This window comes from Phyllobates terribilis, unplaced genomic scaffold (assembly GCF_046119375.1).
Source record: "Phyllobates terribilis strain yellow unplaced genomic scaffold, ASM4611937v1 Scaffold_2__4_contigs__length_985480577, whole genome shotgun sequence".
Taxonomy (NCBI): domain Eukaryota; kingdom Metazoa; phylum Chordata; class Amphibia; order Anura; family Dendrobatidae; genus Phyllobates; species Phyllobates terribilis.
This window is the reverse complement of record NW_027362762.1, coordinates 801,569,604-801,583,973: the sequence shown is the minus strand read 5'-3', so window position 1 is coordinate 801,583,973 and position 14,370 is coordinate 801,569,604. Positions and strand designations below refer to the sequence as shown.

Here is a 14,370-nt window from a genome sequence, read left to right as displayed (position 1 = left end):
TATTTTACCATGAAGGCCTGCTGCACAAAGTCTCCTCTTAACAGTTGTTGCAGAGATGTGTCTGCTGCTAGAACTCTGTGTGGCATTGACCTGGTCTCTAATCTGAGCTGCTGTTAACCTGCGATTTCTGAGGCTGGTGACTCGGATAAACTTATCCTCAGAAGCAGAGGTGACTCTTGGTCTTCCTTTCCTGGGGCGGTCCTCATGTGAGCCAGTTTCTTTGTAGTGCTTGATGGTTTTGGCAACTGCACTTGGGGACACTTTCAAAGTTTTCCCAATTTTTCAGACTGACTGACCTTCATTTCTTAAAGTAATGATGGCCATTCGTTTTTCTTTACTTAGCTGCTTTTTTCTTGCCATAATACAAATTCTAACAGTCTATTCAGTAGGACTATGAGCTGTGTATCCACCTGACTTCTGCACAACACAACTGATGGTCCCAACCCCATTTATAAGGCAAGAAATCCCACTTATTAAACCTGACAGGCACACCTGTGAAGTGAAAACCATTCCGGTGACTACCTCTTGAAGCTCATCAAGAGAATGCCAAGAGTGTGAAAAGCAGTCATCAAAGCAAAAGGTGGCTACTTTGAAGAACCTAGAATATAAGACATATTTTCAGTTGTTTCACACATTTTTGTTAAGTATATAATTCCACGTGTTAATTCATAGTTTTGATGCCATCAGTGTGAATGTACAATTTTCAAAGTAATGAAAATACAGAAAAATCTTTAAATGAGAAGGTGTGTCCAAACTTTTGGTCTGTACTGTAAATGTTGAAATAACATAGTTGGTGAGTATTTACAAAGGATGTTACAGTTATAAAACTCCCCTGACTTACATCAACTGGCTGGAGAAATCTCCAGGTTATTTCTATTTGATGTAGCTTCTGTCTGTCTCCCCGGCCTCCTCTTATAAAAGCTGACAGGGAGGAACTTATCACAAACAGTAGTCAGGGGAGATCAAGCTAAACTGTATCATACTGGAATACACTAAGACTGCAAAATGAGTAATGGGACAGCAGATTTAGATAAATGATCAATCACTGTGACCATTAGATTAGGACATTAGATAAGTTGCATAACGTCGGCACAATCAAACCCTTATTCGAATGATTGTATTTCTAAAGGTTGTTGAAATGACTGTGACCAATTAAGTGAAGTATCAGGGCTTCTAGAAACAGAGTTTTCATGAAGCAAATATAGGAAACTTTGTAATATATTTTATTAAAGAAAAATGTCTTTCTTCACATAAGTCAAATCTCCACTTCTAGCTAAGTCAATGTCTGACCCTTTAACGAGCCTAACCGCATGACTTAGGATACGCATACAAGTCTTATAATGGCCAGAAATTGTGCTACTCCTATGGATATCCACATAGTAGCAGATGCATAAAAATCACCTGAAATGACAGATACACTAACACAATTGTAGAATGAAGACCCAGTAAAACATAGGACCTTACAACAAGTTTAACAGTGAACAAGCAGGTAGGTTGAATGTTGCAACAATACAGACTGGGGGAAAGCTAGTTGCTTCCATGACAAGAATCTCCTTTGTGTCCTCAGCAATGAAACCATGCTCACGAACAAACATATAGACACTAGTATCATGGTGGTATTAGTCTTTAAAAGCCATTCCTTTGGATTTTGTGTTGCACAGTATTTGCCTCCATCCTAGAGTCAATCGGATTGTTATGTTGAATTCCTACAAAAAAGTGAAGCTCCTCGCTTGTCATTCACAGAACGGTTCCCATCAGAGGATCAGGTCGTTTTGGTCATATATGTAGCATTTAAAAAAAAAAAAAAGGAACTAAAGAATAGTGCATGGATTTGGAAGTCAAGTTCATTAAGATTGAATTGGTAACCAAAAAGGAAATGTGGCTACCGGGCTGTCACCATCCAAAGTCCCAGTGCCACATTAGCAGTTAACAGAACACTGCCGGCTAGAAGAATGAAAAAACCCAAAAGTTCTCTGTTCTCCTTCTCTACTATAAGAGAACTCAGGGCAGCTTCCAGGAAAGAGTTCAGTATCCACTGCCCATCCAGTGCAAAGCAGGGAACTGCATTGATTACCGCCAGCGCCCCAGACAGGGAAATCACATATCTTAGTGCAATTAAGGAAACCCAACCAGGTAATATGTTAAATAGTTACATATAAATGCAGAAGACCTAACAAGGTAAAGGAATTTTCCACAGCACTGGAGCACCTTCCTATTCAGATTATTCTTAACTCTAAAAGTGCCTATACACCTCTGATAGCTATAGGGTGAACACTCATCTGGCTGACAACTATTCCTCCTGACCACCCCATGCACATGTATGCTCAGCTTGACCAGACATGTGTAGGTTTTGAATGAAGAGCTAGGAGAAAGGCGATACCAGTCACCTCTGATGGCAGCTTATCTCCCCTGAGAACAATAAGATAAAAGGTAAGATTAACATGCCTCATCCATCTTTTCCCAAACATCATCTTTATGGAGATTATTAGTGTTGAGCGAGTATGTTCTATTTCGCAGAGTATGCTCGGGCCGAGCTCCGAGTATTTACAGCTGCTCGGTGATAAGGTTAAATTAAATCTCTCCTGTGTGCATGATTTGCAACTGTTTGACAGTTTTAGTACATGTAAGGAATGTCTATTTCTTACACATTCCTCCCATGTAATAAAGCTGTCAAACAGTTGCAAATCATGCACACGGGAGTGATTCAACCATATCACCGAGCAGCTGTAAATACTCGGAGCTCGGCCCGAGCATACTGGGACGAGAACATACTCGCTCAACACTAGAGAGATTATATATTATATATATATATATATATATATATATATATATATATATATATATATATATATATATATATATATATATATATATATATATATATATATATATATAACCTGTCCGGCGCCTGCATGCAGCCAAATACAGCGAGGAGAAAATTAACTTTTTCCCCGGCAGCATTCTGTTTCCGACACGGGGGCAGCGCTGGCGCTGGTTCAGTCACTGCTCTGAGTAAACACAACAGCGGCCGTAAACGGGTGTGCGGTTACAGCGGCCACCCTGTATACTCAGATCGCTGACTAAACCGGCACTGGCACCGCCCCTGTGACTGAAACCTAATCCTGCCAAGGAGAATAAAGTTTATTTTCTCCCCACCGCATTTGGCTAAGTGCAGGCGTCGGGCAGCAAAATAACACTATTAACCTGCAGATTAACCCCATATCTGCAGGTTGATAGCATTATTTCTGGTGACCGGTTCCCATTAAGTTTATTTTTGTGAAGATGTCTGAAAAAAATAGTAACTTAAAATTTGGAGCCAATTCCACTCTGCTGGTCCTCTGCCACTGCTCTATGAGGGTATATCCACCCACTGGTGGCATGGCACTAGTAAATGGATAACACTTCACTAGAACTCCTGTTTAGTTTTGGAAAAATGGCAGCAGCATCTCTGTAGAGAGGAGGAGCTGTAACTGCGCCCCCGGTCCTGACTGACAGCCAGCCCCAATGCAGAGGGAGTGTTAGTGTCAGGGGCGCGGTCACAGTCTCTGTTGTGTTTACTCAGAGCAGTGACTGAACCAACGCCAGCGCTGCCCCATGCTGGAAACAGAATACTGCTGGGGAAAATAAAGTTAATTTTCGCCCCGCTGCATTCGGCTGCATGCAGGCGCCGGACAGGGTAGTAACGCTATTAACCTGCAGATTAAAGAGGTGGTTCAATACACAGTATACTGCCCCTATTGATTTAAACCTGGTAAACAAGTGTTTTAGCAAATACATACTGCTGACAATTGTGCCTGTGTGAGTGGCGCTATTGCTGACCGCTCACAGGCATCACGTGAGCCCGGCTGCAGCCGGCTGTGACATCCGCTGATGTCACGTCAATTTCCGGATTCATGCAAGAAGTCACCCAGTGGCACGCACCGCCCCTGATTGATGGGCTGTGGGAGGGGTTTCACCGCACGTTACCGCCCAGCATCCACTGTGCGCTTTCCTTCTGTTTTCATTGGCCACAAGTGTGCGGTGGATGCTGGGCTGTGACGTGCGGTGAAACCCTGCCCACAGCCCATCAATCAGGGGCGGTGCGTGCCACTGGGTCACGCCTGCATGAATCCGGAACTTGATGTGACATCAGCGGATGTCAGAGCCGGCTGCAGCCGGGGGTCACATGATGCCTAGTGAGAGGTCAGCAATAGCGCCGCTCACAGGCACAATTGGCAGCAGTATGTATTTGCAAAAACACTTGTTTACCAGGTTTAAATCGATGGGGGCATTATACAATGTATTGGACAATGTCTTTAACAGCATATCAGTAGGTGAATAGCGTTATTTCGGGTGACAGGTTCCCTTTAATGCAAGTGTATTGGTTTTATAATCAATCTTAGTTAACTCAGCATTGAAAGTACTTAAAGGGGCTATCTGGACAAAATAAAACTTTGCCCAGGGAATGGGATATGAAAAAAGAAAAAAACTAAGCCATATTCGCCTACTTAGTACCCACTTGGATCCAGTACAGGACGTCCATGGTCTGCGCTGAGACAGGACGTGGCGATGTCACCGTTCCATTTCACTGGCTTGGGGACCTCTGTCGGCCTGTAATTGGCTGCAGTGGTCAGGTGACTTGAGCATCATATCATTACATGTTTTATGATGACACAATGTTCAAAGTCACCTGACCGCTGCAGTCAATCACAGGTCACAGTAGTACAGCGATCAATGAAATGGTCATCCCTGTTTCTTATCTTTGTGCAGACCATGGAGTGGCCTGTGCTGCTGGGGGTGCCATTTGGTGAGTATGACAGAGTTTGTCATTTTTTACATATGCAATTTCTTCGGCAAAATGTTATTTTGCCTGGACAACCCCTTTAAAGTTAACATTTACGAATTAATGTGATGAAACACTGTCCTCAAGACCTGATCCCATGCCAGTGATGTAAGCAGATAACAATGCCCACATGGTAGTATGTATAAATAATGCAATGTGAGATTAGTGTACCATGTCAATTACAGTGCTATATAGGTCTGAGAATGAAATGTCTCCTTTCCGCAGCAATGATGCCCACGAAAGAAGTGTCTACATAATATATAGTAGAAATAAAGATTTTAGTGCTCAAGCCCTTCAGTGTAATAAAATATTATTACAGAGCCAACCCCACAACAAATTAGTGAAATCTTCAAATCCAAATTTATTAGAATGACTGAAGACGGAGGAAATCTGAAAAAAGTCATTTCTTTATATTTTATATGTTCTCCTCGGTGATGAATAAAGTACTGTAAAGGATACTTGCAGAAGGTCTCTATTACCACTGGGAGGTCGACACTGAGAAACTTGTATCGAGGAATGAAACTGCTCAGACTTACTGTGGAAAGAAGGGACATAATCATTAATTTTGGGCAGGTGATATTTTAGGTATACTACTTCGCTGATATATACCTTTAACTATTAACTGTTATTAGTTTTGCATCAACGAATATACCCTACAAATTGTAGCTATGTCTCATTGACAATACAGTCCGATCTGCAGGAACCATTATGTACAGCAAAATAAGCTTAAAAGATTGATTTCCATATCTATGGGAAAAATTCAGTAAAGATAGAAAATCATTCATTAAAGGAAAGTTGTCACCAGAAAAAAATGCCATTAAATTGCAGATATGGGGTAAATCTGTAGGTTAATAGCGTTATTAACCTGCCCGGCGCCTGCACATAGCCAAACGCTGCAGGGAGAAAATGAACTTTATTCCCCCCGGCAGCGGCGCCGGTTCAGTCAAGGTGCTGAGTATACAGAGCGACAGCTGTAACCACATCCCCGGCCCTGACTGACACTGGCTCTACATTAGGGCCAGCTGTCAGTAAGAATGCAGCCGGGGGGAATAAAGTTCACCCCCCCCCACCGCAGTGTTTGGCTAAGTGCAGGCTCCAGGCAGGTTAGTTGCGCTATTAACTTGCAGATTAATCCCTATCGGCAAGTTAATAACATTTTTTATGGCGACAGGTTCCCTTTAAACTTGTGATTATTCCAGGCTTATGAGTCCGGTGGGCGGTCCTATTCAGTGATTAACAACCTTCTCTTTATGTAGTCAATGAGTAGGACGGCGTACTTGATTCCTCTCTCTTTATGCACAGGGAAGGCTGTCGATCACGGATTAGGGCAGCCCACTGGACTCCTAACCTATGACATTATCAAAGGCCTAACTAAATAAATTAGCAGTTCGACTGAAACTTTTTACACACATATGGTGCCATGCACATGGCACTGCAAGTTGAAATGTATGTTTTGCAATATGAAAAATTCTCTTAAAGGGATTGTCCACTACTTGGTCAACCCCTTCTCAATTACTAAATTCCATTGTTTAAAATAAAAAAAAGCCTGTACTCGCTTCCAGTACTGGTGCCATTCTAGCAACGTCGGTATTGGGTTTCACGTGACATAAAATGTGAGCAATGCAGTAAATCAGGGGCCACTAATGAGCCACTTCACTCTCACTTCCCTCAGACAAAAGTGACATCCAGAAAAAATGAGAGAGCAACCGCAGTTCTGACTTCCTATGGATGTTAGTTTTATCCGAAGGCAGCAAGGGTGAAGTGGCCAGTTATTGCCTACAGGGCTCATATGACAATGTCATACAAGCCCCGGGAAAGCCGGTGTCGGCATTGGAGGTGACTACAGGCTGTTTTTATTTCACATGGGGGAGTATAGTAATTGAGAAGAGGTTGTCTGAGTAGTGGACAACCCCTTAAAGACACCATGCCATTAATCCAACCATTCATATCACTGGCATCTTGACAAGCACACTGCCATTCAGTACCTAAAATGAACGGACACAGTACAAGAGTAGAATAGCACCGCACCACTTTTGATTAGTGTGTACTGGAGTTTCCTGTGCAATATAAAGCTACTCATGTATAGCAATTAAGCTCTCCATGGTAAAGGCAATTTAATTAAGCAGCATCGGGTACCATAATGCCTTAAAAAATGTAATTAACACACGTATACTAAATTCCTGAGCAGGTCAGTGCCAAGAATAAAAGCAGATTTGTTGGGTGCTGCAGCTTCACAATCACACTGCAGTACTTGGCATGAAACCCATTTGCTGTTTAGCATGTCACTGTGAATAAAACTGCCCATATACATTAGATAAGTGATGTTATGGGGGCCTCCCGACTGCCCCATGTCAGCAAATGCTGAGGGAAAAGGTGTTGGGCACTTTGTTTTACTCTTATTACTTGTTTCCTCACAGAAATGGCTTATGGTGCTGATGGACAAAACAGGGATTGGAACATTGCTACTTCTCAACTGGACAGACAATATACCTGTCCCGGTGCTACTTAAAAGGGTAACTGTACTTTCAAGAAACTTTGCAGAATAAGCACTCCTGTGTGTGTACGAGGAATAACAGTATATCTCCCCATTATATATTATGCACTTTCACATGAGCTGGTGGGAAGAAAAGAGCGGCTATGATGTTCCTGATATACAGCATGACGGTACATAAATAGATTCCTGCTCCTCATTTCCTAGATTACAGCAGTACTCAGCTGCGTGGATGTGAATCCAGCTCTGAAATGAGGTAAAAGTCTTGTCAGAAAACTCAGCACAATCTTTGCGTCTCCCGCTCCTTGTTTTCTCTCTGCTCCTCACTCCTTGCCCCCTATCCATAGAGTATAATAGGAGGTGTAAGCTGACACCTCAGTCTGTCTTGATTTGAAGAAGTGAGACTTGAGTAGCTTTTATCAGAGTGAATGTGAGTTTAGGATGTGGGTGGGGAGTAGCTCATATTCAGAGAAAAAAAAAAAATCACAATTCTCTGATAAGGCTGCGTGCCCACTAAGCATTTTTCAAGCGTTTTTGCCACGGAATTTCCACAGCGAAAACGCTTAAAAAACTCTTGGTAATACGTGTCCCATGGTCCCCAATGATAATCCACATGTGCTGTGCACATGCTGCGGAAATTTCCGCTGCGGATTATCATTTCGGAAAAATCCGCAGCATGGCCATTAATTTTGCGGACACGCAGTGTAATCGCCGCCATTGACTTGCATTGGACCACGTGACATCCGCATCACTGCATGTGCACAAGCGGATATCACACGGTTCAATGTGCGGATGGTACCCAGGTCTGGAGGGGAGGAGACTCTCATCCAGACCTGGGTACCATAGAAACTGTAAAAAAAAGAATTTAAAATAAAAAATAAAGATTATACTCACCTTCCGATGTCCTCCCGATGTTTTCTCCCCTCCGTCTGGTCTGCTGTATGGGTCGCGTTTTTGTGAAGGACCTGCCATGACGTCATTGAGTCATGTGACCTGTCACATGACTCAAAAGACGTCAACGCAGGTTCTTCACACCACCGTGAGCCGCCCAAAACACCGGACGCAGCAGAGAAAACATCGGGAGGACATCAGAAGGTAAGTATAATCATTTTTTTAAATTTTTTACCATTCTGATTCTTTTTTTTTTTTTTTTAACTAACTTGGTCACACTACTATAAATACATGCCGGTTCCATGGATTTATATAGTGTGAACAAGTTGTCAAGCACTTTCCAAGTGATGCTAAAATCGCTTGGAAAAGCGCTTGATAACCCGCATGCAGAAATGCATGCAAAAACGCTTGACAAACGCTTCTACGTGGCGGGAAAAACGCATGTAAAATCCACATGCGTTTTTCCTGCCAGGGAGAAGCGGAAAAAATCTGCAGCATTTCTGCATCGTGGGCACATAGCCTAAGATTTATAACAAAGTTACATTCACTTGCACTATTGATTTATGCAAAGTTTCCACTTAATTATAACATTTTCTCACCTCCAAACTCTAGGTGTGCAGGATATCCAATAAATAACATATCTAGCTGAGGAGGATGCTTTACTCTGATCAGCCTCGTCTGGTTCTCTATTGATGGGATGGCGCAGACACTGGCAGCAGATGACTTCTGACAGTCTGCGTTAGACTGACATCCTGGACTTGATTGTATTGCTTTCCTTGCTGCCAGACAAGCATACTGTAGATGGCAAAATGAAGATCACAGGTTATTACATTTTTTATGCATGTGAAAACAAACCCCAAAACTTTCAAATACATACATATATCAGAGTCAGTACTTGTGTGCAATAACATGGATTCTGGCAATATGCAGATTAATGTCAGTGCTGGGAAACAGATTTTGTGAATCCCTGTGCTGTCGGCAAATGTGTAAAACCACTGGTGGGGTGTAATCAGGCACAGTATGTGTGTATATTATACATGGCGTTAATAACTGTTCATCGGACAGATATGCTGACATATAACATTCCCTGTGTTTCTGCTGACTCCGCACTACTGTACAATCAGTGTTGGTGCTAAGTGTAAAGGGCAGCGACCCCACTACATCTCCAATATGAATCCGCAGCTCTCACGTAGACATGTGACATTTTATTCCAGCACAATGATCACAGACAGATTACATCACTTTTTATCAGCATTTTTATCTTTTTATCAACACACAGATCTTTTCCAAAAGTCTGAAATATAGCAAGGCTATAATAACCAAATGCAGAGATAATGCTAGATATATACAGTATCAATGCATTCAGTATATCCATATAAATAGTTACATATACACACTGGCGTTGTTAACAAAAAGCAGAGGATACTGGTTGTATCTACAGCCTATGCACTGGACGGATGACAAAAGAGGGTTCTCTAAGTTTTTCTAAGTAAATATATTTCTAAAGCTGCTATTGACATGAAATTATCATCAGATGAGATCAGATCACCCCAAAAACACCAAAAGGCACTGCATATCACCCCAAAAACACCATACCAACAGTGAAGTTTTAAAGTGGGAACGTCATGGTGTGGGGCTGTTTTTCAGCACACGGCACTGGCAAACTTCATATAATAATTGAAAGAAGGATGAGTGGACAAATGTACAAATGAGACATTCTTGATAAAAATCTTCTGTCAACTACCGGGATGATGAAGATGAAACGAGGGTGGACATTTCAGCAAAAAAATGATCCCAAACACACAGCCAAGGAAACTCTCAATTTGTTTAAGAGAAAGGAAATAAAGCGGCTATAATGGCCCAGCCGATCACCTGACCTGAATCCAATAGAAGGAGCCCACAATACCTTCAGGATGTAAAGAGTGTTTGTGTAAAAGAATGGACGAAAATCACACCTGAGCAATGCATGTGACTAGTTTCTCCATACAGGAGGTGTCTTGAAGCAGTCATCACAAACAAGGGCTTAAGTATGAATTATTATTTACATTTCAGTAAGCAAGTTGAATACTTTTTCCTGTGTTATTTCTCATTACTACACATAGCTTAATTAATGGATATCTGTGGTTTCATTTCTTTGCATGTGTGGAATGGATGGGTTGTTAACGACATCTGCTGAGAATTTCATGTTAATAGCACCTTTAGAAATATTTTCACTTAGAACATTGGTGATGCGTTCAATACTTATTTCACCAACTGTATGTCTAGGACTCATACCAGAGCTATCTAATATCCAGATAGCAGTACACAATATATGGCTCTGGCACTCTGACTACATCATCACGAGGCGGCATGGGTTGCAGATACTCCAGGCCAAGAATTCCCATGCGAATTACAGACAGGTATCCATTTCCCTGCTATATACTACTGCTTATATTAAATTGTGTCATTCCCTCCATTAGGACGATTTGGTGATCTCTTATTGGAACTCCCCTCCAGAGTGACTTCCTATTCAGGACCGGAGTATATTTTACACACAAAATGTATCACAGTACATTTTTAAAATTGTTATTCTAAACTATTTACAACAAAGGCATGTTTGTTTGTATGTATGTATGTATGCATGTATATACAGTACAGACCAAAAGTTTGGACACACCTCATTTAAAGATTTTTCTGTATTTTCATGACTATGAAAATTGTACATTCACACTGAAGGCATCAAAACTATGAATTAACACATGTGGAATTATATACTTAACAAAAAAGTGTGAAACAACTGAAAATATGTCTTATATTCTAGGTTCTTCAAAGAAGCTCATCAAGAGAATGCCAAGAGTGTGCAAAGCAGTCATCAAAGCAAAAGGTGGCTACTTTGAAGAACCTAGAATATAAGACATATTTTCAGTTGTTTCACACTTTTTTGTTAAGTATATAATTCCACATGTGTTAATTCATAGTTTTGATGCCTTCAGTGTGAATGTACAATTTTCATAGTCATGAAGATACAGATAAATCTTTAAATGAGGTGTGTCCAAACTTTTGGTCTGTACTGCATGTATACACCGGATGTATCTATAGGCTATGAAGGGAAAGCATTAGTGATGAGCGAACGCGTGCTCGGGTGCTAACAGAGTATCTTCGGCGTGCTCGAAAAATACGTTCGCATCGCCGCAGCTGTATGTCTCGAGGCTGTTAGACAGCCGCAACACATGCAGGGGTCACATTGTCTAACAAATAGGCAATCCATGCATATGTTGGCTGTCTGACAACCGCGAGACATGCAGACACGATGACGCGAACATATTTTTCGAGCACACCGAAGATACTCTGTTAGCACCCGAGCGTGCTCGGTTAACCCCTTATCCGAGCTTGTTCGCTCATCACTAGAAAGCATGTAAAAAAAAAAAGAAAAAAGAAAAAAAAAAAAGAGTCCTTTTTCTATTTTTCTATACCTCATGATGGCCTGCAAAGGCAGACAGATTTCTTTTTTCATTGTATTGAAGAGCAAAGTTGACTACATTTTTATTCACAAAGGTACAGTATACTGCAACAAACGTGATACTATATAAAGTGTGTTTATATATCTATATAAATAGATAAAGTCTTCAAGCGACTGTTAAATGCCATTTTTTTGTAGTGTAAAAAAAAAAAAAAAAAAAAAAAAAAAATTCTACAAAGAATAATAATTTCAAAACTTTTTTCACCATTAATCTCACCCATAATATGTACAAATCAATTGAGAAGTATTTGAGGCGGGGGAAATAAAAATAAGAAAACTAACAATGTAGTTGCATCAGTGTGAACACCCTCTTATAATTGGGGAAGGGGTTGTGTTTAGAATTAGCCAATCACATTTACTTTAATGTTACATATTAGTCAGTACACAGCTGCCATCATTAAAAGGATTCCAATTCATCCCATATAAAGTTTAGCTGTTCTAGTTGGATTTTCCTGACATTTTCTTAGTTGCATTTTACAGAAAAAGCCATGGTCCATAAACCATTTACAACACAGCAAAGGGATCTCACTATTGAAAGTTATTTCTCATGAGACAAGTACAAAAACATTTCCAAGGCATTAGATATGCCATGGAAAATTGTGAATCAAGAAATTGTTTAACTTTGTCACAACAGTGACATTTCCTAGACTTGGATGTTCCTCAAAATTTGATAAAAAGACAAGAAGAAAATTGGTCTGGGCAGCTGCTTAGAGACCTACAGTAACATTAAAGGAGCTGCAGGAATTTCTGGCAAGTAGTGTTTGTGTACTTAAGTACTCTAGAACGGCCACTACACACTGTACAGCGCTCTGGGGTTCCAAGTTCATACACTGTTTTCTTTTGGAAGCAGCAAGAACATAAGGTGTATGAGACCCTGACCGATCGGACTCTGATAAACTATCCTAGTCCTGGAAACCCCATTTAAGCAATATATTTAGACCATACATTATTGACTGGTGTAGTAAATGCTTACCTGCTGACTGTAACCACTACTACTGTAGGAGAAGCATATGTCAGAAAGACTGTTGTTACTGCAGCACTCCACAGATCCATCCAGCCGTCTGTACACTGAAATGCAGGTAATCATCATGAATGACTACTATTTACCAGAACAAGTATGCTGCTGAGCCAGACACTCCTTACTTCATCTTCCCACCTCCTCTTTCTTAATAGTTTACATCTTCCCATGTATTTAAGCTTCCCATTGTTTTGTTTTGTATTGAAATTTACAAACGTGTTTGTATTACCAAGAAAATATATAGTATATGATGGAAAAAGTACAGCCCCTGTAGCATACAGTATAGCGGGGGGAAATTATTGACTGAACACATGCATGACTTGCCAAGTCGATTAGGGCTTGTTCACACATTTGGACTACATCAGGTTTCCATCTGAACCCATGAAAAAGGGAATTCAGGTATGGCCCAATTTAGTGTTTCCATTAATAATAGACTATGCTTATGGGTCTACCAAATAAGATGGACATGGCCATAACAGAGGCCAGAGAGTACAAATTATAGTGAATAGCTCTACCAAAGTGTGACCTGCACAGGCTCTTGCATTACTAAACCATTCAGTGTCTGGACAAATATAGACCGGACATTATGGCACCAGGGGCTGGTGCTGCTCAAGCTTCACATTATGTAGTTTGCATTGGATGTACAGTGGGTACGGAAAGTATTCAGACCCCTTTACATTTTTCACTCTGTTTCATTGCAGCCATTTGGTAAATTATAAAAAGTTCTTTTTTTTTCTCATTAAAGTACACTCTGCACCCCATCTTGACTGAAAAAAAAAAAAACAGAAATGTAGAATTTTTAAAAAAAGAAAAACAAATATCACATGGTCACAAGTATTCAGACCCTTTGCTCAGTATTGAGTAGAAGCACCCTTTTGAGCTAGTACAGCCATGAGTCTTCTTGGGAATGATGCAACAAGTTTTTCACACCTGGATTTGGGGATCCTCTGCCATTCTTCCTTGCAGATCCTCTCCAGTTCCGTCAGGTTGGATGGTGAATGTTGGTGGACAGCCATTTTCAGGTCTCTCCAGAGATACTCAATTGGGTTTAGGTCAATTAGGTCAGGGCTCTGGCTGGGCCAGTCAAGAATGGTCACAGAGTTGTTCTGAAGCCACTCCTTTGTTATTTTAGCTGTGTGCTTAGGGTCATTGTCTTGTTGGAAGGTGAACCTTCGGCCAAGTCTGAGGTCTAGAGCACTCTGGAAGTGGTTTTCATCCAGGATATCTCTGTACTTGGCCGCATTCATGTTTCCTTCAATTACAACCAGTCGTCCTGTCCCTGCAGCTGAAAAACACCCCCATAGCATGATGCTGCCACCACTATGTTTCACTGTTGGGATTATATTGGGCAGATGATGAGGAGTGCCTGGTTTTCTCCACACATACCGCTTAGAATTATCACCAAAAAGTTCTATCTTCATGTCATCAGATCTAGGAAGACTTCTGGTGGCCCCAAACTTCTTCCATTTAAGGATTATGGAGGCCACTGTGCTCTTAGGAACCTTGAGTAGTGCAGAAATTCTTTTGTAACCTTGCCTGTGCCTTGCCACAATTCTGTCTCTGAGCTCCCTGGGCAGTTCCTTTGAGCTCATGATTCTCATTTGGTCTGACATGCACTGTGAGCTGTGAGGTCTTAAATAAACAGGCGT

General features: G+C 41.1%; 1 protein-coding gene across 1 annotated transcript in view; it reads right to left on the bottom strand.

Annotated features, from left to right (window-relative positions):
* Window positions 1-1,233: 1,233 nt before the first annotated feature.
* Window positions 1,234-14,370, bottom strand: part of MBTPS2 (membrane bound transcription factor peptidase, site 2) — a 63,909-nt gene continuing 50,772 nt past the window's right edge. Inside the window, exons 8-11 of the mRNA XM_073670745.1 lie at window positions 12,677-12,771; window positions 8,804-8,999; window positions 5,282-5,357; window positions 1,234-2,105 (exon numbers count right to left, since the gene is read on the bottom strand). Of these exons, the coding sequence (XP_073526846.1) occupies window positions 1,883-2,105; window positions 5,282-5,357; window positions 8,804-8,999; window positions 12,677-12,771 (590 nt within the window). The 3' untranslated portion in view covers window positions 1,234-1,882. The remainder of the gene's footprint in view (window positions 2,106-5,281; window positions 5,358-8,803; window positions 9,000-12,676; window positions 12,772-14,370) is intronic.